General features: G+C 38.5%; 3 protein-coding genes across 5 annotated transcripts in view; 1 reads left to right on the forward strand and 2 right to left on the reverse strand.

Moving 5' to 3' along the window:
• Nucleotides 1–9,273, forward strand: part of phactr1 (phosphatase and actin regulator 1) — a 26,004-nt gene extending 16,731 nt beyond the window's left edge. Inside the window, exons 9-13 of the mRNA XM_042513691.1 lie at nt 1,200–1,255; nt 1,361–1,422; nt 2,268–2,408; nt 2,524–2,600; nt 7,849–9,273. Coding sequence (XP_042369625.1) covers nt 1,200–1,255; nt 1,361–1,422; nt 2,268–2,408; nt 2,524–2,600; nt 7,849–7,864 — 352 coding nt within the window. The 3' untranslated portion in view covers nt 7,865–9,273. The remainder of the gene's footprint in view (nt 1–1,199; nt 1,256–1,360; nt 1,423–2,267; nt 2,409–2,523; nt 2,601–7,848) is intronic.
• tbc1d7 (TBC1 domain family, member 7) lies at nt 9,262–18,207 on the reverse strand. The gene is made up of 8 exons (XM_042513702.1): nt 17,983–18,207; nt 16,882–17,001; nt 15,566–15,646; nt 15,292–15,482; nt 12,169–12,306; nt 11,422–11,567; nt 10,166–10,295; nt 9,262–9,622 (listed from the first exon to the last, which is right to left on the reverse strand). The coding sequence occupies exons 2-8, from the start codon at nt 16,991–16,993 to the stop codon at nt 9,536–9,538; spliced, it is 885 nt and encodes a 294-aa protein (XP_042369636.1). The 5' UTR covers nt 16,994–17,001; nt 17,983–18,207; the 3' UTR covers nt 9,262–9,535.
• Nucleotides 18,208–19,884: 1,677 nt separating this feature from the next.
• The window catches only part of LOC121963369 (desmoplakin-like), a 54,287-nt gene continuing 46,285 nt past the window's right edge, over nt 19,885–27,886 (reverse strand). For all 3 annotated transcript variants that reach the window (XM_042513664.1, XM_042513659.1, XM_042513673.1), the window contains one exon: nt 19,885–27,615. In XM_042513664.1, the coding sequence (XP_042369598.1) occupies nt 20,524–27,615 (7,092 nt within the window). In that variant the 3' untranslated portion in view covers nt 19,885–20,523. The remainder of the gene's footprint in view (nt 27,616–27,886) is intronic.

Below are 27,886 nucleotides of genomic sequence, written 5' to 3' on the forward strand. Positions count from 1 at the left end.
TCCAAAACCCAATATATTTAATATTTGATTATAGCCTGTAACCCTAATACACTTGACTATCACAGTATTATGATTTGTAATTACTGTATTGATTGTCAAAAACGTGATTGATTTTTAATTGTTTAAATTTTTTTCTTTATTTTCTTACCTTAAGAGTCCTGCAAGCACTTTATTTTCTTTTCTTTCTTTTTTTTTTCTTTTACTGTCATAGCCAAAGGTTAATTCCTTTACTCAGATTGCACTAAAAGTAGTGTGATGATGTTGGATGTTACAGAATCTTTGATAAATAAATGCAGATTATAAGATTCTGATTGCATAAAAAAGTAAACTTGTTATGCATATGGTTGCATATTATTTTTGCTTTGGCAATTTTTCTTAAATTACATTTTTAAATTATTACAATATATTCAATCTTAACCCCTGTATCGCGGTACGTATTGCCAGATTTGTGCCATTACACAGGCCTTCTCAGTCACATAAAATCAGAGGACCGTCTTCTCTGAACCTCGTCGCATTTCACTTTACGATTATTGAAGTGAATTACATTTTTATTTAAGAAAAATACAAACCTTCTTGCTAATTTAAATGATTGTCTCCACAGTGAATCAGCTCAGCTAAAGAGTTGTGTAATGCAGTGTTTGGATATTTTTCCTTTGAAAAGTGGCCATGGGTGTAGAAAATAATGGACTATACCTTATTTTTGTATATTAGGTCATCTTACATTGTCACTTGATTTTATGAGTCTTCTAATTGAATGCATATCTTGCAAAGTTCTATTCACATTGGTGTCATACTGTACATTTGTGTCAGTCAGCTTTCAACCAGAACCCATTTTTCTCCTCCTGTAGCTTCTCTTTTTGACCCTCTCACCTCTTGCTCTCAGCATCTTTTTACTTCTCTCCTCATTTTGTTCTTGGTCACTATTAATCATACAAACCGTATGACTCACTGCATCTGCCCCAGAGCCAGGGCCGGTAAATTCACAAAATACAACCTCATAAAAAAATGACATCACATGCATGGTCAGCTTTTCTGCCCAGCCTTTCCACCAGAATAACATTCCTGCCTGCATATGAGTTAGCATGAATTTAGCACAGCAGTGATGATGTGGAGGTGGGGGTACACACACACACACACACACAAATTCTTTAAAAAAAAAAAAACGGTTTCCCGAAATAGACGTGTCTTAATTTTCTCAGGCGACTGAGCCAACGGCCGACAGCAGAGGAACTGGAACAGAGGAACATACTCAAACGTAAGTAACTTTACCTGCAATGAAATAAACAAACAAACAAACAAAAAAAAAAACTTCAATAAACCCTTTGTGTGATCACCATGCTCTGTTTTTCCCTCCCTTTAGCTCGAAATGATCTGGAGGAACAGGAGGAGAAGAGGGAGATCAAGAGACATTTGTCCAAAAAGGTAAGACAGAGGTGGAGATGGACAAGAGGGCCTTCACACTATATATGGTTAGTTCATGACCTCCGCTGGAATATGAGCGTGCGTGACCAAACTGCCACCCAAAAGATGATAACATTATCTGTTACATCATCCTCTCATTCTGTTTGTGTTTGAGCGATCATCTTCATCTCAGTGACAACCTCAAGACGGTCGCTGTTGAAGCACAGTAATGATAATATTTGATTATATATTGATGGATAAAGCCAATAACCCACCGCAGAGAAATAATCACTCTATAAATTTCTCTGTGTACATTCTAATATGCACACACACACACACACATACACACACACACACACACACACACTGAAAATAATTCAGTAAATAATCCCTGTTAATATTTATTTCATTATATGTGCATTATATATATAATATTCTTGTTTCCTTTGTTTTGAACTATTGTACTAACCAGCATAAAGAACAATTCTAATGTACACATGTATACGTCAATGCAATTCTGAGTCAAGAGGCAGATAAAGACAAAAAAAATTGCTAGTAATGAAAAAAAACCCACTAAGCATTCTTGAGTGCTTTCTAGTTTTTGTTGATTATCCAGATTTACTTACACAAAAATAGAAAAATATTGTTCTTTATTTTCAGTATTTCACAGATTTTAAAATCTAATTATATATGCATTGCACATGGAAAAAAATGTTTTTCCCATATTTTTGAACACAAGTAAAGAGAAATAAGCTTCCTTCTTTTCATGAACATGTGCTCTAATATTAACTGCCATTTCTGTAAAGACAGTATGCATGTTGCAGGGCACTGAGCTACTGCCACTCCTCCTTTGTTGTACCCTCTAGCTCAGCCAGAGGCCCACAGTAGAGGAGCTGAGGGAGGCAAAGATCCTCATTCGCTTCAGTGACTATGTGGAGGTTGCTGAGGCTCAGGACTACGACAGGAGAGCAGACAAGCCATGGACTCGGCTAACAGCTGCTGATAAGGTAATTGATTAAACACTCACTCACAACAAATCCAAAGAATGTCTCACGAACCGTAGATTTAAGTAGTCTGTACATATATACGGTGTGAATAAGTGTGTCTTTGTGTGTTGTTCAGGCCGCCATCAGGAAGGAGCTGAATGAGTTTAAAAGCACAGAGATGGAGGTGCATGAGTCGAGTCGTCATCTGACCAGGTAAGACAAAGTTCAGGGTTACTGGAATGCTGAAGATACACTGAATGCCTTTTAGAGTAATTGAAAACAGCCATAGTATGCTATAAAAGTGTTGTGTCAGGATACCTTGACCTTTTTTTTTTAAATATTTTTTTTTCTGCCCTGATATAATATAGAGGGTGACAAGGGAGTGGAATTTCTTAACTCTCTGATCCCACCCCCACAAAAATAAACTGCTGTCCCATCACAAAAAAAACCCAAAACCATAAAACCTGTCAGAATGCGTCCAGTCCCAAGAAAAGCTACAATATAGTATGTTATAAAAAAGTATAATAAATCAAGAAAAAGGCATAGTATGGTGCGTCATGAAGACGTGATAAAAAGTCATAGTATAAGAGCATAAAATTGTATAGTATGTTATAAAAATGCCACATAAAGGCCTATTTTAGTATGCTATAAAAATGCCAGTGAAAACTCATAGTATAGTTTGTCATAAAAATGCAATAAAAAAATATTTAACTCGTGATATCTAAGCCGCAGAAGAAATCCCTCCCAAAAACTGACAGAAAAAGTCATATCATAGCATGACGATATGACTGAAGAAGTAATCAGTATGTCAATAAAAAAAAGAATCACTGTATAGTATGGCAAAAAAAAAGTCTTAGTGTAGCATGTAAAATTAAAAAGAATAGAATGTAAATATAGCTGAAAATGACATAGAATAGTATGTAAAAAAAAAAACAAAAAAAAAATAGAATAGTGTATATTGTAGATATAACTGAAGAAAGTCATAGCATAATATGTTGCAAAAACTGGAGAAGACAGTCATATATTTTTTCCATTTCCATTCTATTCTATTTCCATACTATTTTCATTTTCCAATTTTATACCACTGTATGTCCTCCAAAATGGTATGAAAGCGTCATGGTAAGTAAGTCGTCCAAAATAGCATAAAACATTCAGAGTATATGTCATTCACAATGACATTAAAAAAAGTCATAGAATAGTATGTCATCCAAAATGGCACAAAAAATTGATAATGCAGTCAAAAATGTCACAAAAATGTTATAATATGGTATGTCCTCCAATATATACAATAAAGCTATACTATAGTATGTCATCCAAAATGGCATAAAAATGTCATAGTACATGATGTCGCCCACAATGGCACAAAAAAGTCATACTATACTGTGTCGTATAGTATGGCAAAATATATCAAATATGACGTCCCAAAATCAGCTGAAAATACCTCAAAACAGCTTAAAATAGCGTGCCTAGACATGCCATGGCATAGAATGTTGTAAAAATGGCCAAAAACACCACAATAATGCATATCGAAAAAAATTACCCAAAAAGCAAGGCAATAGTAAAGCTAAAGTAAAAATATGACATGACCTAAAAAAAGCTGAAAACTACTCTAAACAGCAGAAAATAGTGTGTCAAGATACGCCATAACATAGAATGTCACAACAACAACCAAGAACACCATAATAATGCATGTTGAAAAAATGACCGAAAAGGCAAAGCTATAGTATGGCTAAAAATGTCAAAATGGGACATGTCCTAAAAAAAAGCCGAAAACACCTCAAAACAGCAGAAAATAGTGTGTCAAGACACACCATAGCACAGAATGTTGCAAAAAAGGGCAAAAAACACCATAAAAATGCATGTTGAAAAAATGACCGAAAGGCAAGGCTATAGTATGGCTAAAAATGTCAAAATAGGACATATCCTAAAAAAAGCCGAAAACACCTCAAAACAGCTTAAAATAGTGTGCCAAGACACAGGAGATCAATGAATTTTACAAAAACAACCAAAAACACCATAATAATGCATGTCGAAAAAAATGACCGAAAAGGCAAGGCTATAGTATGGCTAAAGTCAAAATATGACATGACCTAAAAAAGCTGAAAACTACTCTAAACAGCATGAAATAGCATGCCAAGATACGCCATAACATAGAATGTCACAAAAACGACCAAAAACACCATTATAATGCATGTTGAAAAAATGACCCAAAAGGCAAGGCTATAGTATGGCTAAAAACGTCAAAATAGGACATGTCTTAAAAAAAGCCGAAAACACATCAACACAGCAGAAAATAGTGTGTCAAGACACACCATAGCACAGAATGTTGCAAAAAAGGGCAAAAAACACCATAAAAATGCATGTTGAAAAAATGACCGAAAAGGCAAGGCTATAGTATGGCTAAAAATGTCAAAATGGGACATGTCCTCAAAAAAGCCGAAAACACCTCCAAACAGCATTAAATATCGTGCCGAGACATGCCATGGCATAGAATGTTGCAAAAAGAACCAAAAACACCATAATAATGCATGTCGAAAAAAATGACCGAAAAGGCAAGGCTATAGTATGGCTAAAAATGTCAAAATAAGACACGTCCCAAAAACAGCTGAAAACTACTCTAAACAGCATAAAATAGCGTGCCAAGATACGCCATAACATAAAATGTCACAAAAACGACCAAAAACACCATTATAATGCATGTTGAAAAAATGACCCAAAAGGCAAGGCTATAGTATGGCTAAAAATGTCAAAATAGGACATGTCCAAAAAAAAGGCAAAAACACCTAAACAGCATAAAATAGCGTGCCAAGATACGCCATAACATAGAATGTCACAAAAACAACCAAAAACTCCATAAAAATGCATGTTGAAAAAATGACCCAAAATGCAAGGCTATAGTATGGCTAAAAATGTCAAAATAGGACATGTCCTAAAAAAAGCCGAAAACACATCAAAACAGCAGAAAATAGTGTGTCAAGACACACCATAGCACAGAATGTTGCAAAAAAAGGCAAAAAACACCATAAAAATGCATGTATGAAAAAAGTATGACATATCCCAAAACACCTCAAAACAGCATAAAAATAGAGTGCAGAGATACGCCGTAGCATAGTGTGGTAGCGGTCATAAATAACAATGTGAGAATTTTTAGATTTTGTACTCGCTATAATCAAAAGGGCACCACTTTCCATTTCGGAGAAAAGTAAATTTAAAATGATCACAGTTTCAAAACATGTCTTCACTTTATTCAATCTCACAATCTGTACCGTTTATCCTGTTTACATTGATCTTATTTCTGTCATGAAATAATATCCACAGACAACGAATTGGCGATAAATGAAATCTTTTATTTATGCTAATTAAATGAGGAGTAAATAGAGGAAGGAATATAGCATAGAAATGAAATAAAGCAAATGAAAGGCAATCAAAGTAATGTATATTCAGGTGACGTTAATGATTAGTTATGGATGATAGTGGGTAGAAATATGTGACCGTCTAAAGCGTGGATGCGCACTGAACGGTAAATTAGCATTTAGAAATTAGGCATTAAAGCTTTGCTATACAACATCAACTCTGATGATGTGATTCTGCCTATAATAATAATTGCCCACTTGAATAGACTTCTCTGGGGAGGTCCAGGTTGTCGCTTCACTCCAGGGGAGAGCTGCTATGGGTCTTCCAGACGAGCCGACCCGCTTAAAGGCGGCGGCAGCTGGGCAGATGGAGTCGGTGTGCGGCGGTCTTTAACTGGCCTCGGTGTCCGCCTCAGCGAACCTGTAAAAGTCTTTAAGCAAAGTCTTTCAGGGCAGGCAGCGGATGTTGATAGTTTGTGCAGCAGGTGTTGCTTCTAGATCCGTGGCAGAGTTGACAGCAGATCGCAGAGTGTCCTTCTCAATTAAAACTCGCAGAAATAATCAAAAGTAGTCCCTTTGGTCTGACAAAGTCACTTTAAATTCTTATTTTGAGTTTACTTAAAACGAAATTCAAGAATGTCTTACTGACCAAAAACTGGTATGAAGACAAGCGTAAAAAAGATTTAAAAAGAAAATGGCTTCAAAAGTTAAATTTCAGCAAAGCTCTGATGAGCAGTTGCGGCTCATCTTGTAAAACTGCAAATACGGCCAAAAACACCATAGTAATGCATGTTTTTAAAAAAAATGACAGAAAAGGCAAGGCTATAGTATGGCTAAAAATGTCAAAATCGGACACGTCCTAAAAAAGCCGAAAACACCTCAAAACAGCTTAAAATAGGACACCAAGACACAAGAGAGCAATGAATTTTACAAAAACAACCAAAAACACCATAATAATGCATGTCGAAAAAAATGGCCCAAAAGGCAAGGCTAGGCAAGGTTATAGTAAGGCTAAAAATGTCAAAACATGGCTGAAAATGTCAAAAATGACATGTCCCAAAAACAGCTGAAAACACCTCAAAACTGCATAAAATAGCATGCAGAGGCACACCATAGCATAGAATGTTGCAAAAACGGCCAAGAAGACCGTGATATAGTATGTTGAAAAAATTACCACAAATGCCATACTACAATGTGGCAAAAAATGTCAAAAATACGATGTGTCCAAGAAACAGCATAAAACACCTCAAAACAGCATAAAACAGTGTGCTGAGACACGTCATAGCATTGAACGTTACACAATAATGACAAACACCATAACACAGCATGCTGGAAAAAAAAAATTAAAAAATGCCATACTAGTATGTCGAAAATTGTCAAAATATGACATGTCCAAAACACAGCTGAAAACCACATAATGTAGCATGTTGGGAAGACGACCAAAAACGTCATACTCGGTGTTTCCCACAGACTGCCAGTGTATCTAATTGCGGGGGGCCTGGTGGTTTGTGTCTCTATATGTGGTGTCAGTCTTATATCCAACGATTTTGCGGATCCATTAATGCAACGCAGCTGGCGGAGTTCTTTTTATGTGTTTGGCAGCTGAATATTGCTCGTGGGGTGGATAATTGATCCGTTGATTTGATCACACCTGATAAGATCAATAGATGAGGAGGTATTTGCAGATTTTTGTAAGTGAAAGACACTTTTCGGCCCAGCAGAATGAAAGGTTTAGTTTCACTTTTAAAGCGCATGGCGTTCTGCTGCTCATCCCTGCCTCTACTGCGCTATAAATAACCCAGCGCTGTTTTAATATGGCTCCTAACAGTGCAGCTCTGTTGAGACTATGGCAGCCCGCTAGTCTAATTTACCCCACCACAGTCCATTAATGGGAAACACAGATATAGTATAGTATGTCGACAAAAAGGACCCAAAATGGCACAAAAACGTCAGTATAGCATGTCGTCAAAAATGACCGAAATTGGCAAGAAAACGTCATTGTATGTCATCAAGTATAGTATGTTGTCAAAACTGACCCAAAAACATCATAGTATAGAAAGTTTTTTCCTGTAAAGGTACTCAGGTGTCGCTGTGGTCTCCTCCTGCAGGTTTCATCGGCCGTAAGGTGGATCAGTCGGACCTCGGCCATGATTTTATACTCACCGAGCCTCAAGTGTTCAGACTGCTACGTGCTGCCCTCATACTGCTACCAACTACTCTTTCTGCCGTCAACTTCAGACTGATGGACTGGACATCAATAGAACCTGCGAGCAAACACTTTAACAGCTACAAATGGATTTAACTCTCAACTGTGTCTCCCCTTAGTGGAGATTTTACAGACTTCTTGATATTCAGAAGCTTTTCATTTTTTTAAGATGAAGAGGTGGCAATCTGTTTACTTTAAATGACTTTTGTTTTTGAACAAGGCTTTTGGAAATCAAACACAGAATCTGTGCCAATTTTGGGGCTGGGAACAGAAGGAGGTGAAAATGGGACTTTTTTGTTTTCATACAGGGATTTTGTTGCCTTTCGCCATATTCTCATTCTTCTTTTCTTAACTGGACTTAGTCATTTCTCGGGGCCGTGCTTGTGTTGGCACAGTTTTATTCCACAGACAACATCTCAATGACTGTTTCTCAATTTGCAAGAAAAATTAAAATCTTTACAACAGCATATGCTATTGTAGGCAGCTGAATCATAAGCCAAAATGTCCTAAAATCCTGATCTAAGTCCCCAAATGCTCGCTACATGCCAGTAACAGTAAAGGTTAAGATCTCCTTACATGTACACATCAATCAACTGAGCAATAATTTAAGAGTTTTACATCATTTCTCCATCTGTTTATGGGCTGCATCCAAGAGCTCACAACACTCTTCAGACATCAGATCCCCATTTAAACCAAAGCAACTTGACTTGCTGTGGAAGTCGTGATCTTGAATGCATCCCAGAGTGACTGCTGTTCAGAGTTCAGTAACTCACTGTGTCACTGTGCCTACAGTATTGTTTACAGGGATTTAAAAGTTGCCAAATTAACTTGTTTAGCTTGATACAGAATATTATCTGTAGACACAGTAAAATGTTGCCGAACTCTCTGCTAAATTACAAGAAAGTTGAATTTTTTTTGTATTTCATTTTTTCTTTTGTCTGAGACAAACCTTGGCGGTACAGAATATGAAAACCCTGCCACCTTACTTTTTATTTTTTATTGTTTACAGTACATACAAGGTTCATGAATTGGCAGTTTGGGCCATATTATTGGGAGAACTGGTTGATCTGTTGTGTGTGTTACGACTGTGTATGTGTGTATGTGTGTGTGTGTGTGTGTGTGTGTGTACAAGCGTCGGTAGTATTACTGTCTCTTGTATGTTTAAAAATGTTCTCAGAATATAAGACTTGTATATAGCAAAGAAAGTACGCAAGACTTTTCACATTCTTTTGTAAAGCAGAAAAACTGCATGTGGGTATTAATTTATTGTGAGTCTTCTATGAGGTATGCAGTTTCTTAAAGAAACTTATTAAAAAATAAGTTTATGCTCTCTTGCCTCTTTCCAAAAAGATTTTGTGCACTAACTCTGTTAAACAGTCCTTTCCACATACCAATTTATCATGGTCTCCAGGGAAAGCTGGAAATTGGCTCCCAAGTTCCCAGGCTGATTGGAAGCAGCCTGTGATGAGTTTTCAGTTCAGTCATGCAGAGACAAATCCCCTCTGACGCAGTCTGTCGGTCTCTCAGTGGAGTTAGGAGTGAATCCTGGTTCATCCTGTGAAGCACTTCCTCTGTGGACCTCCATGTGGTTATACAGCGTGCATCGGCGTTCCACAATATTTGTGCCACAAGTCGATAGCTTTAGTTACAATGGCGTCCGTGTTTTCCTGTGGTATCTAGAGGGGGAAAAGTTATGGTAAGGTTTTACGCCTAGAACACACTGCATGCGTGAGCATCGCCAAACCCGTTTTCTTTTTCAGCACCCATGTAAACAAGTCAGAGCAGCCACAGCACATCTAGAGAAACAATGGCTTGCCAATTTTTATCCCATGTCATGCCTGCTTGTCAGCAGTAATAGACAGCGAAAATGGTGTTTTGATAAATATATTGACTCTATACTCAAACTTTCCCTGCTTCTGTTTCCAAATAAAACTCCTCTGTCAATGTCTCTGTTGACACAAGGCATTTTATTGTGAAACATTTGCAGGAGCTGCACGACTTCATAAATAAGTGGAGTTTGTGCACATAAATGTGGAAATAAAGAACTCATAGCAGCAGGCAGCTCTGCACAGACACAATGCTGCCAGTGTGAACACCACAAACGTGAAACACACTGCAGTTGGGCAAAGTGCTGTCACGCACTGCTCATGCATGAGCAGGCGTTATAAATGCATTTCTGTCTGCTAGGTAACTTAAGTGTTGTGCTGTTGTTTACTCACATTGCACAGAAACTTGACCACGCCGTCGGGCCGGTTGATACCCATCAACATGATCTTATAGCTGAGCAGAATCTCCAGGGCCACAAACACCAGGATCTTACAGGAGCCACTGATCACCTTGTCCCACACCCTAAAAATAAGCCAAGGGCCTGGTTCATTTCACTGGTGTGAGGAACTTAAGTTACATTAAACAAACAGTCTTAACATGGATATGTCTTTAATTTCTGAAGGCTTGAGCAAAATGTATCTGACCCATGTGCATTCAGACTTAAAAGCAAAAGTTTTCAATTCATTCTGTAGCCTTCAAGCATGTTTCTGCTTAGGAAAAAATGTACAAATTCAACTTTAACTAGCGGTGGTATTTAACTACAAATTACTTTTCTTACATAATCAAAACAAGTTTTGTCACTGGCATTATCACTTATTTGTGTTTCCAAATAAATGTAGTTAAGGTGAAATATAAAGACAACAAAAAACAAAAAATGGAATTATGTCAAAATTGTACTTAAGTACTTTAACTAATTACATTTACTCAGTTACTTTCCACCACTGTACATCTCTGCATAAATCTGTGCTACTAATTTAGGTTGGAATCAGATGATATACTATAAAATAACAAATGAATATCTTCATCATTGGTTTAAGGACTCCTGTTATGAACCTTAACGTCTGCTGCAAACTTGATTAGCACAGTGCATTTTAGTTCACCGTGATAACAACCCAAAGCTCATTTTCTCTAGCACTGAACAGCACTTTCTTTAGGCGACCAAAGCCTTATTAACTTGAATGAATTAAAAACACATTGAAACAGTAACTGCTATGCTTATACTCTGTGAATCTGGGATTACATTACCTAACAAACCTTGTAAACGGACAGTGCTGGGTCAATGAAGGTCAATGAAGACACAGATTCAGTTGTTTCTGAGTCTGTCTTGTTCAGTGACAAAACATACGAGCACAAAAGCGACGGCAAGCTTCAACAAGTAATCTGGGATGTCTCAGAGACGTCATAGCATCTAATCTGACATAGTGACAACTTCAAAAGACAGATTTTATTTAGTGTGATCCCTGACAAATAAACAAAGTACCTTTTTTATTACTGGAAATGTGCCTCAAAGATGAAAATTGCCAAAATATTGTCATGGACATCTGCAAAGAAAGATCTGAATATCTCACTGTGCAGAGGACTCCTCGCTGTGTGTCGGGTTAATGAAAGTGTGCCGGTATCAGATGTGTTCTGCCGACAGTAAACTGACCTCTGCAGGCTGGATTCTGGCAGGCAGCCGGCGAAGCAGCGTCTGAACCAGAGGCTGTAGGGCAGCCGAGACAGCGCTCCCATGCTCTTCAGATGGTTCAGCAGCCGAGGTTCCTCCTGACTCAGATAATGCTCAAGGCTCTTCGGCTACACCACAACACAACAGGAAACAACAAAGTCTTAATTCACAGTGGTGCAGGTTACAAAATAATGTGATCAAAACTCCTGAGTCATGAGACCTTTGTCACATCAGTTCTGACCTTTTGTAAACTAAATTTACACCATGATTCCTCGTGTGCTTTATACTTTCCTTATCACTGAGAACCATGACACATGTTCAAAACTACACCAGGACTGTAGAGAAAACAATTCTCTGAAAATAGAAATAAAAACATCTGGGTTTATTGCTGCTTTCAAAGAAAACAATATAATCACTGAGGGAAGCCACTTATGGCTTTCGTCAACAATTTTGAGATTTTCTGTTTTGGGAAGGGTGATCAGCTTGCTTTTGTTTGATGAAAAATCTTAGCATGAGGTCCACATGCTCATTTTTTTAGACCTTTGTTTTAAGCATATTTATATCTACTGATTATAGCCTCAAGATGTAGCTGAAAGCTCAAAAAATGTCCAGCCAGTGGATCTTATGCTGAGAATTTTTAACCAGACTACTACTTTTAAGCTCAATAAAACTGTTCAGTTTGCTTTGAATCATAATTTCTACATTTTTTAAGTTAAATGTAGCACTTACAAGGTGGGGTACAGAGTCTCCAAACTTTGTGTGGAACTGATTGACGAAACACTTGATCAGCCAATAGCAGTCGATAGTATCGTCTACGATTTCCTCCATGGCTCGACTGATGGAGAGAAAGTCCTCGTTCTCTTCATCCTGAGAGAGAAAAGCAACAACACAACATTTTACAGCACCAAAGAACAAAGGAGGAAAAGGGAAACCTAAGCACCATCTCTCCCTGTGTTCCTGAGTGATGACGCTGAGTAATGGCCAGAAACATTAAGTCGAAATTTGACCTTTAGAATATAAAATGTCATCACTTCATCATGTATCCTATTAGATATTTATGTGAAATTTTGCCACTATGACTTAGTATAGTACTTTTATGATATGCTACACGATCACTTTTTTTTTACACAATACTATGACTTTATTATAACAGTCTATACATTGACTTTATTAACACATTGTACTGTGACTTTTAATTTATGACATTCTCCTTTTTTTCATTTTCATGACATACTATATTATGATGGTTTTTGCATTTTTATGACATATGACATGATGTCCACTTTTGAACATTTATTTTATTGACGTGCCAATCCTTACTTTTTTTTCAAGCAATTTATAACGCATTACACAATGGCGTTTTTTGTTTTTTTGGGGGGACAAATGAAACTATGACGTATTGTCATACTGTAATATTTTTTTTTTTTTTTTGCATTTTTATGACATACTATACGATGATGGTTTTGCACTGTATGACAAAAAAACTTTTGACATCCTATACTATGACTTCTGTGTTTTTATGACATACTATACTAAAGCACACATTCTGTTTTATGCACGTTTCTGTATTTCTATGACATTCTAAAATCTTTCTTTTTTGTATTTTTATGGCAAACTATACTGTGGCTTATTTGTTGCATTTTCATGACAATACTATCACCTTATCTGCAGTTTTACACACACTATACTATGACTTTTTTTCCACTTTTATAGCATACTTTGCTAGGACATTTTTGTGTGTACTTTTAAACAAACTATACTGCAACATATTTTTTAATGTTAATGTAATTTTTTTTACAACATACTATACTATTCCCTTTGTATTATTTTTATGAAAAACTACACTACAGTGTTTCTTGCATTTTTATGACATACTACACTTTGATGTTTTTGCATTTTCATGACAAACCATACTATAACTTCATTTTGACCGACTACACTATGAATTTTTTTCCCCTCTCACATACTATACTGTGTCCTTTTACCTATTTTTATGACATACTAAACTAGGACTTATTTTTTGCATTTTTATGACATATTATACCATGAAATTTTTTTTGCATTACTATTACATTTTGTATATTTATATTACATACATTCTACAATATGACTGACTTTTTTTGATGGTATAATATACTTTTTTTCATGAAATACTATACTATGATTTTTTGCATTTTTATGACATACCACACTATCACCTTTGTTGCATTTTTATAACATAATATACTCACTTAATTTTTCATTTTTAATGACATTCTATACTAATAAATTTTATGCATTGTTATGAATTTCAAGACTACATTTTTTTTTTACATTTTCATGATATACCATACTACTACTTTTTTTTTTGCATTTTTATAACAAACTATGGTATTTTTTTCATTTAAATGGCATGCTATACTATGGACCTTTGACTTTTTTGTGACATAATAAATTATTACCTTTGTTTTATTTTCATGATATGCTGTACTGTGACATTTTTCGCTTTTTCTAACATACTATACTGTGACTTTATTTTGTCAGTTCAGTGTACTGTACTATAATCTTTTTTGCATTTTTATGACATACTATTCTATGGCTTTTATGCATTTTTATAAAAAATATGTATGACTTTTCCATTTTTATTACATGCTATGACATTTGTTTTACATTTTTTGACATACTAAATTATTACCTTTTTGTATTTTTATGACGTGCTATACTCCGATGTCTTTTGCATTTTTATGACGAACTATACCATGACAATATTTTGACCTAATATACTAGAACTTCTCTTTTACATTTTTATGACATAGTATACTATGACATTTTCTTGTATTTTAATGAAGTTCTAGGCTATCACTTTTTTAAAAAAATCAATGACATACCATACTTTTAGTTTTATGCATTTTTAATAAACTACACAATAACTTTTGTTTTTAATTTTTATGATAGGCTATATGACTTTATTTAACATTTTTTAAATTATTACCTTTTCTGTATTTTTATGACATACTACACTATGAATTTTTTTTTTTTTGCATTTTTAATGAATTTTTTAACAGACTATTTGACTTTTGTTTACATTATTATGATAAGCTATATTATGACATTTTATTTTACTTTTTTGTGACACCAAATTATAACCTTTTTTGTATTTTTATGACATACTACACTATGACTTATTTCTGGCATTTTTATGTCATACTGAACTATGCCATTTATTGCTTTTTATAAAATATCCTTTGATGATTTCTGCATCAAACTATACTATGACTAACTATACTATGACTTTTTTCATTTTTTGACACACTATACTTTGACTTTTTTTTATTTTCATGGCATACTATATTATGACTTTTTATTTTCATTTTTATGATATACTACATTATGACTATTTTTTTTCATTATCATGACATACTATACTATGATGATTTTTGCATTACTATGACAAAGTCAGAAAAGAGACAATTATATGGAAAGTTATTTTTGTTTAGTATTCACCGCCCAAAACCTCAATAATATAGTGGTCAGATTCAGGCTGTTATTATTTAATCTTCATACATGCATTTCACGATATGGAAGCCAGAATGAATAATAGGGATGTATATTTGATATATCTATGCCTCATTTCACTCACATTTTTGGTCCCACAACCTCCCATTTGCAGCCTCATAAGTGTCACACTTCCAACTTAAGTTTTATACTAGACCGTCAGTTTATCATCTAAAACACAGCGGCCGTATCAAATCCTACATGGACAGCTCGGCAAAGCCTTGAACTTTGACTGAAATGCCAGCTGGTGCCGTTTTTCACTTGATGCTTTATCAGTCTCAAATCTGACAATGTTACTGTGGATGTGCTTCGTCTTACCGGGGCAGAGGTCTCAGAGCAACGTGGGAGCACCTGGCTCTCCAGCTGGAACATGCGCAGGTAGATGTGGATGGAGGGTGTGGACGAGTTAATGTATCTCATCACCTCCAGAGCCTCTAAGATGTCCTGGTACTGCTCCTTCCTGTAGCCTCCCACCAGAGCGTGAGAGTCACTGTGGGGAGGTAGGATGCCTGCAGGAACGGGTGATATGTTAATATGCAATTTTGGAAATGCAGGCTATTGCGTGTTAGGTTAATATGTGCACGTGTCTTACCCAACAATACCTTCCACACATGGATCCTGTACATAGAGGGAAGGGGGAACCTCTGACTGAAGGTGCTCAGCTTCTCTAGATCTGTTAGAGGAGATGAAAACAATGATAACAGGGCGAGAAATGACTGAGCCTACATCCATAAAAATTCAACCACTAACTTATGAGAAATTATGTGAAAGGAGGTGTTGGGAAAACAGTCTGTAAATCATTCTACTGTAATATGTTACAAACACACTGGTGCCAATATGAGATACCTGTTGAATGTACAGTCTGTATTATGAGTCACTGATGGTCCAAGCTCATGTGACAACCCAACAGCTTAGTTTTCAGTCCTTTCAAATTACACAAAACTCAAATTTAAGTAAGAAAAAAATAATTGATTGATAATAATTAACAAAAATACTCAGTCATTACCTTGGAAACTGAGACAAACCAAAGCAAGTTTTGCTGACCGAAAAGTTGCAGGCAGAAGTCTTAGTTTAGTGCATCTCCCCTTTTTACATTAACCATCCTGCACAGTTTTTTTTAATCTACACATCAAGCAAAACAAAATGAATGTACATTACATATGTCCAAAAGTACCAAACAAAACATTAGGCACACAATTACTATTGTTCATTACTCTATTTTACATTTGCTAATCATCTTATTTTTTTAGATATACTTTTTCAATCTATTAAAAGGTTCACATCGCTAAATCAAGCATTCCAGCATGTTATTTCCATGGCCTGGGAAAGTTCAATCAATATTTGTTAACGTTTTACACTCTCTAAAAGCCAGAGACCAGAGAACTAAGTCTCAAACTTGTGATGTGATATGGTATAAAGTCTGAAGCTGCTCCATAGACAATGAATGGGAGCCAGCTTTTGTGAACCCACAGTGTGTTTGTTTTTTAATACCCAAATAAGCTTCATTCTATTTTAGTGTCCTCAGTTTTCAAATAGACAAATGTACCCATATTGAAGATTAAAGCTGAATGAGGAACAGAACTTCGCATTTTCATGTCTGATTATTGGATGACTAACGCACTGGAAGAAATAACATTTTAAATTGTTTGTAGGGTACATTACAGTAAAGCTAGACTTGCCAAGATGTGCCCGACTATGGCTGACACTTGAGACAGATGTCCGCAGTCTCTCACGTTTTGGTCATGTGCGAGTTTGGAGGAGTAGTTGGAAGTCTTATTTCAGAATAATTTCAGTAATATTAGAACAAGTAATGAAACGCTCCCCAGAGTTTGCTACAATGAACCATTTTTTCTCCAGTAGGTAAACCGTGTTTAGACAGAAATGTTTGTTATATGAGCTGTTACCTACCTAGGGGATTATCCTTCAGCAGAATTTCCAGAGATTTCTTCTCCTCTACTCCTCTGAAGCCCACTTTCTCATAATATGCAGAGCGAAAATTCCTCTGTGGGTCATCCGCCATGCTTTGACCTGTTCAGTGTGTTTTGCAATACATTAAATTAACAATGGTGCAATACAGAGGCAAATAAAAAAGCTTCTTGAAAATCATTTGGTCTGAATCTTACTATTTTTTATCTTGAGAGGCAGTTGTGGAATTTAAAAAAATGCATTTACTCAAGTGCTGTAAATATCTTTTGTTTTCTTTACATGCCACATGAGACTTCTACTCCACATCTCAGAGGGAAATAATAATGGGAATTTTGTACATTTTATTATTATCCCATGTATATGACAGCTGTGGTACTTAATGTTTTTGCACTTTGTGGCAACAAAGATGCCATTTTTCTTTTAATCACTTTACTTAATTTTAATTATCTCAAATAACGATTTTGGACCATTGATCAGACAAGACACGGCACTGTAAAAGTGCCTCTTTTTGGCTCTCAGTAACTACATTCAGCATTTCTCACTATTTTAGGAATTTTTGCAGACCAATCTCTACATTAACCAAGAAAATAATCAGCAGATGAATCATGAATATAAATAATCATTGCTTGCAGAACGACTGAATTCATGATCCACCTCAACCAACAACAGCTGTAAAATCCTGTTTTTACATTAACGCGCGAATAATGCTGATCCAATTACACAAAAGTACAACATTGACATGGGACAATTTTCTTCCTTGCGTAATTTTACCCCATAATGCTTTAAGTACATTTTCCTAGTGATATTTACCTACTACTTGCCACTTATACTTTTAAATACTTTTTAAAGTGTGGTATCAATACTTTTAATTAAGTATAGGATCTGACCACTTTATCCACAACTGTTAAGAGCATATGGCGTTCAAACATACACGAAAAAAATATTTCAGCAAACAAATTGTAAGTATGAGTCTAACAATGGCAGCGTCTAGCAGTCTTTCATGTAGGCAAATTTAAACTAGTGTAACTGTTACGTTAGCAGAATCGAGAGATGAAAGCTTGTTGTATTAATCGGTGCTCCTACCTTGCACAGGTGTGTCTCGCGCAGGCTGTGTAGCTTTAAGCTAGTTAGCTAAATTCATAACTTCAGCTAACGAGCTAACTTTAACGTTAGCTACAGAGTCAAACAAGTACGAGGCGTTTGTAACTGTAACATTAACGACAAAGCCACTCGGCAAAATGACATTTGGAAACACGTTGTCGTTGTTTCTCGGACAAACACCACGCTTCCACACAAACTATGCGACACGGTCCTCTAACATGCTAAAAACAGCTGTGGTGGTCAGTATACTTCCGGTAGCACTGTCGCAATAAAAGTGAGCTAGTAGTAAAATTATAATGATAAGAATAGATTTAAAGACATGTTTATATTTTGACAATGTGTATAGTATTAGCATACGATCAGCTCAGTCAGACTTCTCGTTACCTGTGTCGACGTAATACTGGTTTGGGTTACACAAAGCAGGCAAAGGTAAGAGACCCAAGTACGCTTTTAATTTGAAGGCTACTCCAAGGCAAAGCAAACACGATTTCCGGTGGCATGGTCTCCACACCCACGCATGCGCCCATGCGCCCACTTCTGGTGCTTAAAACACACCCATGGATTAAAGCCCTTACGATAGATCCATGTTAAAGCCCTGCTGAGGGCTGCACATGGATGTATTATATGGATCATTGGGATTCTTGATATCACAAACACTCACTAGAACTTAGATAATACTTGAGTGACTTAACAATAAGTGTATTTGCTTTATGGGGAAACAGATTTAGCAAGTACCTCTATGTAGGGTAAATATATGTACCTAAAACTTGATATTAAAATACTTTAAGTACACTTACACCTCACTTTACATTATAACTTTTCACTTGATTACTTCTGACTTGACCAAACTGAAACTACCCTGTGCTTTAATGATTTTAGGATATAAGAGTTTTTCAAAAAAAGTGAAGTACCAGTGTTGGAATTCTAGCAAGTACATATAGGTACAAGTAAGCACAAGTACTGTACTTACGTACAAATTTGAGGTACTTCTACTTTACATGAATATTTTTTTTCATGTCACTTCACACTTGTACCCCACTACATCTCAGAGGGAAATATTGTACTTTTTACACTTCTACATTAATCTAACAGCTTTAATTACTTTATATTTTTTGTGTGTAAAAACATAGGAAAAAACAATCTGTAACATATTAAACTACCCAGCTGTTTCTAAAAGTACAGCTGAAAGGATTAGTCCATTAATTAGTGATCCGATTGACAGCTAATCAGTTGCCAAAGTATTATGGTAAACACTGAACATTGAACATTGTCTTTTTATATATTATTTATTTAGCTAGTTAGTTTTGGTTTAAATACATGTGTTTTTGTTTTGTTTGTTCTTACTCAAAAATTTCAATGCAGGACTATAACTTGTAACCAAGAATTTTCACAGTGTGGATTAGTATTTGTATAAAATAAGGACCTAAATGACTACTATTATTTTATACTGTAGCAAAATTAAGGTCCCCTCCAAGTTGTGGGCTCCTTCAACTATCTTCCTAGTTCCTAGACTGCTCAATATCTATGATATCTTATGTTTATACTAGGCTACCTCTGTACTTCATACTGGAAACTTTTGTACATTTTTGGACAACATATGGCCCATTCCAATGTGAAACTGTATAATGCTTTTATTTTAAAATATTGTATATTTTACAAAGTTGTTTTCTTCAGATTATGATTGGGTATTTTTCTGCTATACAATTATTTCTATTTCTTGACTCTGCAGTACTACACTCCTATTTTCACTTTCTCTTGCATCAAAGCACTAAGGAACACTTCTTGTATGTGAAAACCTCCTTGGCACTAATCCTATATCTGATGTAGATACCAAAAGTGTTGCACTAAAACTGATCATGAATAAGAGCAGTCATGATAAGCAAATGACTCAAAGGTTAGCGTTTATTTTGAGATACTGAGAAACTGTTACAAGATGGAAAGCATTAAACGGCAAAAACAAGTTAACTGATTTGTTTTTGTTTGTTTTTTTAAACAGTGTAATGTATGTAATGTATAAAATGTGTAACCCAGCCTTTGTATCCCTTCCCTCACAAAACAGGCATTTAAGATGGTGAATAAATGTAAACAAAACACCGCTATGTTAACAATGCAAAGGTTAAAAAGAAATTACATTGAATGAAAATTTTTGAAGATATGTCAAATAGGCCTATGTGTAGGCAACAATATGGCAAACATTTCTGAGACTAATTTAAGGCCACCAACAATTATACTAACATAAGTTTTTTTTTCAAGCCATATACCTGAAGTTGGCTGCCATTAACACTTAAGTCAATTTCCACAAAAAATATCGTCAGTGTTCATTTTCATTATCATTTGAACTATTGTATTTTAAAAGCATAGCAACACCAAAGCAAAAACCTAAAACTATGCAGAAAGATTAACAACATTATCTTTGAATGTTTCTCCTCATGTACAACACACAAGTTATTTTCTGAACAATCAGTATACTCTTAACAGTCTGATTCATTTGCAAGAGCATCATGTGCAGGACCTTTCTCTGATCTATTTGGCAGATGTGGAGGAGAAGCTGTAGCTAGTATGACGAAAGCTAGTGCGACTAGTTGATGAGGAGGTCGGGGAGCCTAGGTCCACACTGCTCCTACGGGAGCCTTGTCGTGAGCCACTTCTGGAGCCAGAAGCAGATCCTGGGGTAGAGGAGGCATTGTAAGGACTGCTGATCCCTCTGGAAGACTCAGCTGATGCCTGGAGCATTTTCACCCCATTGCTTTCCTCCACCAGGCAATTATCCAGAGCCTCCTTGTAAGAGATCTTAAGTTTGGTCTTGGGGCAGGTCAGGTTCTTTGTGTGATGTCTGGTGTCTTGGAGCTTCGTGGCTGCTCTCTCATCCAGCCAGCCCATTTTTACAGTATCCTCTAGGGTTTTTCTACACTCCATTTCTGGGTCATAAACTCCCCCTGTTACAAACTGGAACTCCAGGAACCTCTGCCCTGCCTCGTATGGCAGCCACATCTCCTTCATGGCCTGAGCAGCAGACATCTTCTTTCTGTTTTTCACATCCTCAAAGCCAAAATAGGCTTTCTGGGCAGGCTTAAGCTTAAGGGCCATGTCATCACTTATTATGCCTTGGCGGGAGGCCTCTTGGATGCTGAGCCTTTGGCCATTTGTGGGATTGATGATTCCTCCTGTGCAGGCCTGAGCTTCAAGCAGTCTCTGGGCAGTGATGGAATCCACCAAACCACGATTTAGAGCCTCTGTGATGGATATCTTCTCCATATTGTCTGTGTCAAAGATGGCACCCACAGGTTCTAGATCACCCACTGTTTCAGCAGGAGAAGACAGGGTGATAGATACGCTTGATACACCCCTAGCTGAGTCAAGTGTGTCTCGAGCTACACCACTGACTGAGGTGCTTCGCTCTGTGACAGTGGTGGTTTTTGTTAATGTCATGTTGGAAAATGTAGGTGATAAGGGTCTTGGCAGGACTGATGATGATGATGATGATGATGATGTCACTGACAATGGAACTGAGGCTGCTGTTGTTCTAAAAGTTGATGATGATGTCTCTGACAATGAACCCAGGGATGCTGATGTTCTTGAAGTTGATGATGATGATGATGATGTCACTGAAGATGTACCCCGAGATGCTGATGTTCTTGAAGTCGATGATGACGTTGAAAATGATGATGACCCATGCTTGGTCTTGTTGCAGATGATATCTGCAAATTGAGTAAGGGTGATGGTACGTGATCGGTACCGATCTACATCCGACTGATCAATTACTCCTGTTTCAATCAACTCAGTAATATCATACTGTCTTCCAGTCTTCTTGTCATTAAGAAGAAACTGTGTGGAACCATCTGGATTAGTGATAGTGACCTCCTCCCACTCACACTCCTGCTCAGACAGCTCTAGGAAGGTGTCGTAGTCAATATACCCTTTATCATATGCCTCACGCACTGTCATCTCTTTATTAGTTGCAGGATCCACAATTACCACTCTCCTCTTTCTCCGTGTGTTAGTCTGAGTTGACTCTTCATTTTTCGTGTCAATGATAGGCAAAAGGATGAGGCCAGTCTTCTCATCTGTAGTGCAGCGTTTCTTAAGCTCCATATAAGTTAGGTTTTCTTCTGTATTGGGGTCAAAGAAACCCTTAGTATCAGCAGTCTGATCAGTCAGGATCTTGTTCATTTCCTTATCAAAGTAGCCTCTCTTGTAGGCTACGTTTACATCAATACGATGACTGTGTTCCGGATCAATGATACCACCACTGGCAATCTGGGCCTCCAGCAGACGGATGCCATGACCTTTCTCCACTAGGCCTCTTTCTATGGCCTGAAAGAGGGAGATAGTCTTGTCAGTACCAGGAAGTTTGTAACCAGTCACAGCCCTCTCTGCTGATAGCAGGTTGTCCTTAAACTCTGGCCCAAATAGTCTTTTATTGTAGGCATCACTAACAGTCAGGTAATGGTTGTTGACAGGATCTACTATAAAACCTGAGGCAGCCTGGGCCTCAAGCAGTTCTAAAGTGGTCCCAGGTCGCAACAGTCCATCTTTCATGGCCTGATAGATGGGCATTACCTTATCACTGGCCTTATCATAAATTCCTGCTATGCAGGTGGAACCTCTCAGGTAGGAGTGCAGGCGGTCTTCAATGTCCCGGCTTGTCAATCTGCCCTCCCTCAATCGGTCCAAATCTGACCGGTCTAATAGGTTTGCATCCATAAGGTCATTGACTGACACCGGGCCCCTTAACCCCTGAAAAGTTATTGGCTTTTTAGGTTCAGGAAGAAGCAAAAGACCTGTGCTCGGATCTGCTTTGCATTTTCTTTTCAGAGATACATAGGTAGTAGCTTGTTGAGTGTCTGGGTCCAGATAACACTTGGGATACTGATTCAGGGCCTGGTATAGCTCCTCATTTATGAGATCTCGATCCATGGCGGCATCTTTGGGTAAGAATACACCAAGAGCAGGATCCAAAATGCCACCTACAGACTCCTGAGCCTGAAGTATACGTAGAGCTGTATCCTTGTCAATTAATCCCTTTTTCATGGCCTGGCCAGCTGACAGGAGCTTTCCAGTATGTGGGTCTCTGTAACCTATAGATGCAGATTCAGCTGCAAACAACTTTGATACATCCTCCTTATCCACCACTCCTCTGGCACATGCGTCCTTTACAGTCAGCCTCTGATTAGTTTTAGGGTCAATAATGTTGCCTGTGGCTGCCTGAGCATACAGCAGCATGTCAGCACAGTCAGCAGGCATAATTTTTTGTTTCTTGGCATCTGTAAAAGACATTTTACCAAGAGGTCCAGCTGCAACACCAGATATTGACCCAGTGCCCTTAAGAAAGACCTTCTTATCCACAGACACTTCTAGAACAGTTTTCTCCCCCTTGATTAGTTGGTTGAATGTTGGCTTGTCCAGGACCCCACAATCAAGCAGCTGTTGTGCTGTAACTGTCTTACGTACAGCATCAAAGAGTAGTTTGGAAGGGTCAAACTTCTCAGAAACTGGCAAAAGTTGAAGGCTTGCTTGAGGCTCTGTCTTGCATCTTTCTTTCAAAGCCCCATAGCTGGCACCATGCTCAGTTTCTGGGTCAAGGTAACAAGCAGGACCTCGCATTAAAATTTGACGGAGGTTTTCATCCAAAAGCTTACGTTTGATAGCTGCATCTTTAGGGAGGAACACACTGAGATTGGGGTCTAGAATACCTCCCACAGACTCCTGTGCCTGCAGCAGGCGCAGCCCAGTCTTACTGTCAATTATTCCCTTATTCATGGCCTCAAATACTGAAAGAGGCCTGGCTGCACTAGGATCTTTGTAGCCCACAGCGGCAGCCTCCGCTACCAATAATCTTTCTTGATCCCTGATATCCACCACTCCTCTGGCACATGCCTCCTCCACTGTCAGCTTCTGATTAGTTTTAGGGTCAATGATGTGGCCTGTGGCAGCTTGGGCTTCAAGTAACAAATCTGCACTATCTGGAGGCAGGATCATCTTTTTCTTGGCTTCAAACAAAGACATTTTCCCATGATGTCCAGTAAGTACCCCAGCAATCGGTCCAGTCCCCTTTAGAAAGACCATCTTTTCCACAGACACCTCTGAGACAGTTTTTTCCCCTTTTACAAGCTGGTCAAATGTAGGTTTATCAAGGACTCCACATTCAAACATCTGCTGTGCTGAGACTTTTTTGCGGATTCCATCAAACATCAGTTTGGAAGGGTCTTTTCTTTCAGTGATTGGCAGAAGTATCAGGCCTGTGTGAGACTCTGTTTTGCTTCTCCTCTTTAAAGCCCCATAGCTGGTATCATACTCAGTCTCTGGGTCAATGTAACAAGCAGGACTTTGATTGAGAGCATGACTAAGGTCCTCATCCAAAAGGTTACGCTTCTTAGCTGTATCTTTGGGGAGGAATACACTGAGATTGGGATCTAGAATACCCCCTACAGACTCCTGAGCCTGTAGCAGGCGTAGCCCAGTCTTACTGTCAATTATCCCCTTCTTAATGGCCTCAAATACTGAAAGAGGCTTGGCTGTGCTAGGATCTTTGTATCCCACAGCAGCAGCTTCTGCTGCCAATAATCTGTCTCGATCCCTAATATCCATGAGCCCTCTGGCACATGCCTCCTCTACGGTCAGCTTCTGGTCGGTTCTTGGGTCAATGATGTAACCTGTAGCAGCTTGGGCTTCTAGTAGCAAATCTGCACTAGCTGGGAGCATAAGCATCTGATTCTTGGCTTCTGAGAAAGACATTTTTCCTTCTCGCCCAGCTACCACCCCAGCAATGGGTCCTGTTCCCTTTAGATAGACTGTTTTTTCCAAAGACACTGCTGGAATGGTTTTCTCCCCTTTGACTAGCTGGTCAAATGTAGGTTTATCAAGGATTCCACATTCAAACAACTGCTGTGCTGAGACTTGCTTGCGGATTCCATCAAACATCAGTTTGGAAGGGTCTTTCCTTTCAGTGATTGGCAGAAGTATCAGGCCTGTATGAGACTCTGTTTTGCTTCTCTTCTTTAAAGCCCCATAGCTGATACCATGGTCAGTGTCTGGGTCAATGTAACAAGCAGGGCTTTGGTTGAGAGCATGACTGAGGTCTTCATCCAAAAGGTTGCGCTTTTTAGCCGTATCTCTGGGGAGGAACACACTGAGATTGGGATCTAGAATGCCACCTGCAGACTCCTGAGCCTGTAGCAGGCGTAGCCCAGTATTTCTGTTAATTAGTCCCTTCTTCATGGCCTCAAATACTGAAAGAGGCTTGGCTGTGCTAGGATCCCGATAGCCTACAGCAGCAGCTTCTGCTGCTAAGAGTCTATCTCGATCCCTTATGTCCACCACTCTTCTGGCACATGCCTCCTCTACTGTCAGCTTCTCATTGGTTGTGATGTCAATGATGTGACCTGTGGCAGCCTGGGCATCCAGTAACAAATCTGCACTAACTGGGGGCATGAGCATCTGTTTTTTGGCCTCTAATAAAGACATTTTCCCTAAAGGTCCAGCTGCAACACCAGCAATTGATCCTGTCCCCTTCAGAAAGACCTTCTTATCCTCAGACACCTCTGGGACAGTTTTCTCTCCCTTTATTAGCTGGCTGAATGTGGAATTGTCCAGGACCCCACAATCAAGCAATTGCTGGGCTGTTACCGGCTTACGAACTCCATTAAAGATCAGTTTGGAAGGGTCTAGCCTCTCAGTGATGGGCAATAGTAGAAGACCTGTGTGAGGCTCTGTCTTGCATCTTTTCTTTAATTTTCCATAGCTGGCATCACACTCAGTTTCTGGGTCAATGTAACACTCAGGATTCAGGATTAGAGCTCGACGTAGGTTTTCATCCAAAAGGTTGCGTTTGATAGCTGTATCAGTGGGAAGGAACACACTGAGATTGGGATCTAGAATACCTCCCACACACTCCTGGGCCTGCAGCAGGCGTAGCCCAGTCCTCCTGTCGATCAGTTCCTTCTTCATGGCCTCAAACACTGAGAGAGGTTTAGCTGTGCTTGAATCCTTGTATCCCACAGCAGCAGCCTCTGCTGCCAGAAGTCTGTCTCGATCCCTAACATCCACAATCCCTCTGGCACATGCCTCCTCTACTGTCAGCTTCTGATTGGTTCTTGGGTCAATGATGTGACCTGTGGCAGCCTGGGCTTCCAGTAGCAAATCTGCACAATCCTCAGGCAGGAGCATTCGTTTCTTGGCTTCTGAGAAAGACATTTTGCCTTGACTCCCAACTATAACCCCAGCAATAGGCCCAGTCCCCTTAAGATTAACATTTTTGTCTACCGAAACCTCTGGTACATTTTTCTTCCCCTTCTCTAGATCTTTATATGTTGGCTTTTCCAGGACACCACAATCAAGCAGCTGCTTAGCTGTGACAGGTTTCCGAACACCTTCAAAGACAAGTTTGGAAGGATCTACCCTCTCAAGAATAGGAAAAAGCAGAAGGCCTGTGAGTGGATCCACCTTACATCTCCCTTTCATTGACATATAGGTTACACCCTCCTCAGTTTCTGGGTCCAGGTAGAGTTCAGGCCTCTGATTCAGAGCTCGATATATGTCATCATTGATTAGATTACGCTCAATGGCTGTGTTTTTGGGAAGGAACACACTGAGTATGGGGTCAAGGATGCCCCCCACAGACTCCTGGGCTTGTAGCAGACGCAGTGTTGTGTTCTTGTCAATCAGTCCTTTCTTCATGGCCTGAAATACTGAAAGGGGTTTGCTTGTTCCAGGGTCATAATATCCAACAGCTGCAGCCTCTGCTGCTAACAACCTCTCTCTGTCCTCTTCATCAACCACACCTTGATCACAAGCCTCTTCAACTGTCAACTTCTGATTAGTTCTGGGGTCAATTATGTGGCCTGTGGCAGCCTGAGCATCCAGTAGCAAGTCAATACTATCTGGTGGCAGCAGATTCTCTTTCTTGACTTCGGTGAAAGTCATTTTGTATTGGGGTCCAGCAATAGACCCTGGACCCTTTGGACCTTCAATTACCACCCCAGCTATTGGGCCTGTTCCCTTGAGACAGACTTTTTTGTCAACAGACACATCAGGGACAGTTTTATGTCCCTTCACAAGCTGGCTAACTGTTGGTTTGTCCAAAACACCACATTCAAGCAACTGGTTTGCTGTGACTGGCTTACGGACACCATCAAAAACCACAGTAGAGGCATCCAAGGTTGCTGGCTCTCTATTTTTTTTCAGCTCAGTTTCCATGCTTTGTTTGACAACAGTCATCTCTCGCATTTCTTTCTGCATGGATGACAGCCTACTTTTAAATGTGTCATCAAGCTCCCTGAGCTCCCTCATCAGCCTGTCTATTTCACTTTTCAGAGAGTTCCTTTCCCTTTCCAGGCGTTCCTTGTCTGCGTCATATTGCTTGATCAGGTCCTGCTTACTATTACACTGGTCCTTCCAGTAATTTACGTCCCTCTTCCCCCTTTCGTTCTCCTCCTGTAGACGTTGCTTATTACGAACCTCAGAGTCTAGGGACAGTTTAATGCGACTGAGTTCCTCCTCTAGTCTTTGGTAGCGATCTTTGTCCTTTTCTGATAATTGCAGTTTCAGCAAAAGAGCATCTCTCTCATTCACAATCTCATTGTGCTGGGACTGAATGGATTGCATCATGGCTGTTGTCTGCAGAAAGAGGGGAAAAAGCAGAGAAACAGCAGAGAGACAAAAGGTTAGTCAATTCAGACATGTATTAATACATTTACTGTATATCAGGAAGCATTCATTTCTTCTCTGCATTTTACATAACGGCACACAATCATACAATCAGTGACACCAGGGTAGAACAGGTTGGGATTGAAATAAAAATCAAATCACAAATCATCACACTACTCATCGCACTCAAAATTAGCTGCATCTAATTTTACACTGGTGCATGTAAACCTAAAGAGAACTT

Source organism: Plectropomus leopardus, chromosome 3 (genome assembly GCF_008729295.1).
Source record: "Plectropomus leopardus isolate mb chromosome 3, YSFRI_Pleo_2.0, whole genome shotgun sequence".
NCBI classification, from domain to species: Eukaryota; Metazoa; Chordata; class Actinopteri; order Perciformes; family Serranidae; genus Plectropomus; species Plectropomus leopardus.

Coding starts and splice junctions, on each gene's coding strand:
- tbc1d7 (XM_042513702.1), bottom strand. CDS start 16,993: ATGGCGGATGACCCACAGAGGAATTTTCGCTCTGCATATTATGAGAAA. Junction 12,307..15,291: donor GCTCTGAGACCTCTGCCCCG/GTAAGACGAAGC, acceptor TTTCTCTCTCAG/GATGAAGAGAACGAGGACTT. Junction 9,623..10,165: donor TGGTCAAGTTTCTGTGCAAT/GTGAGTAAACAA, acceptor TTCCCCCTCTAG/ATACCACAGGAAAACACGGA.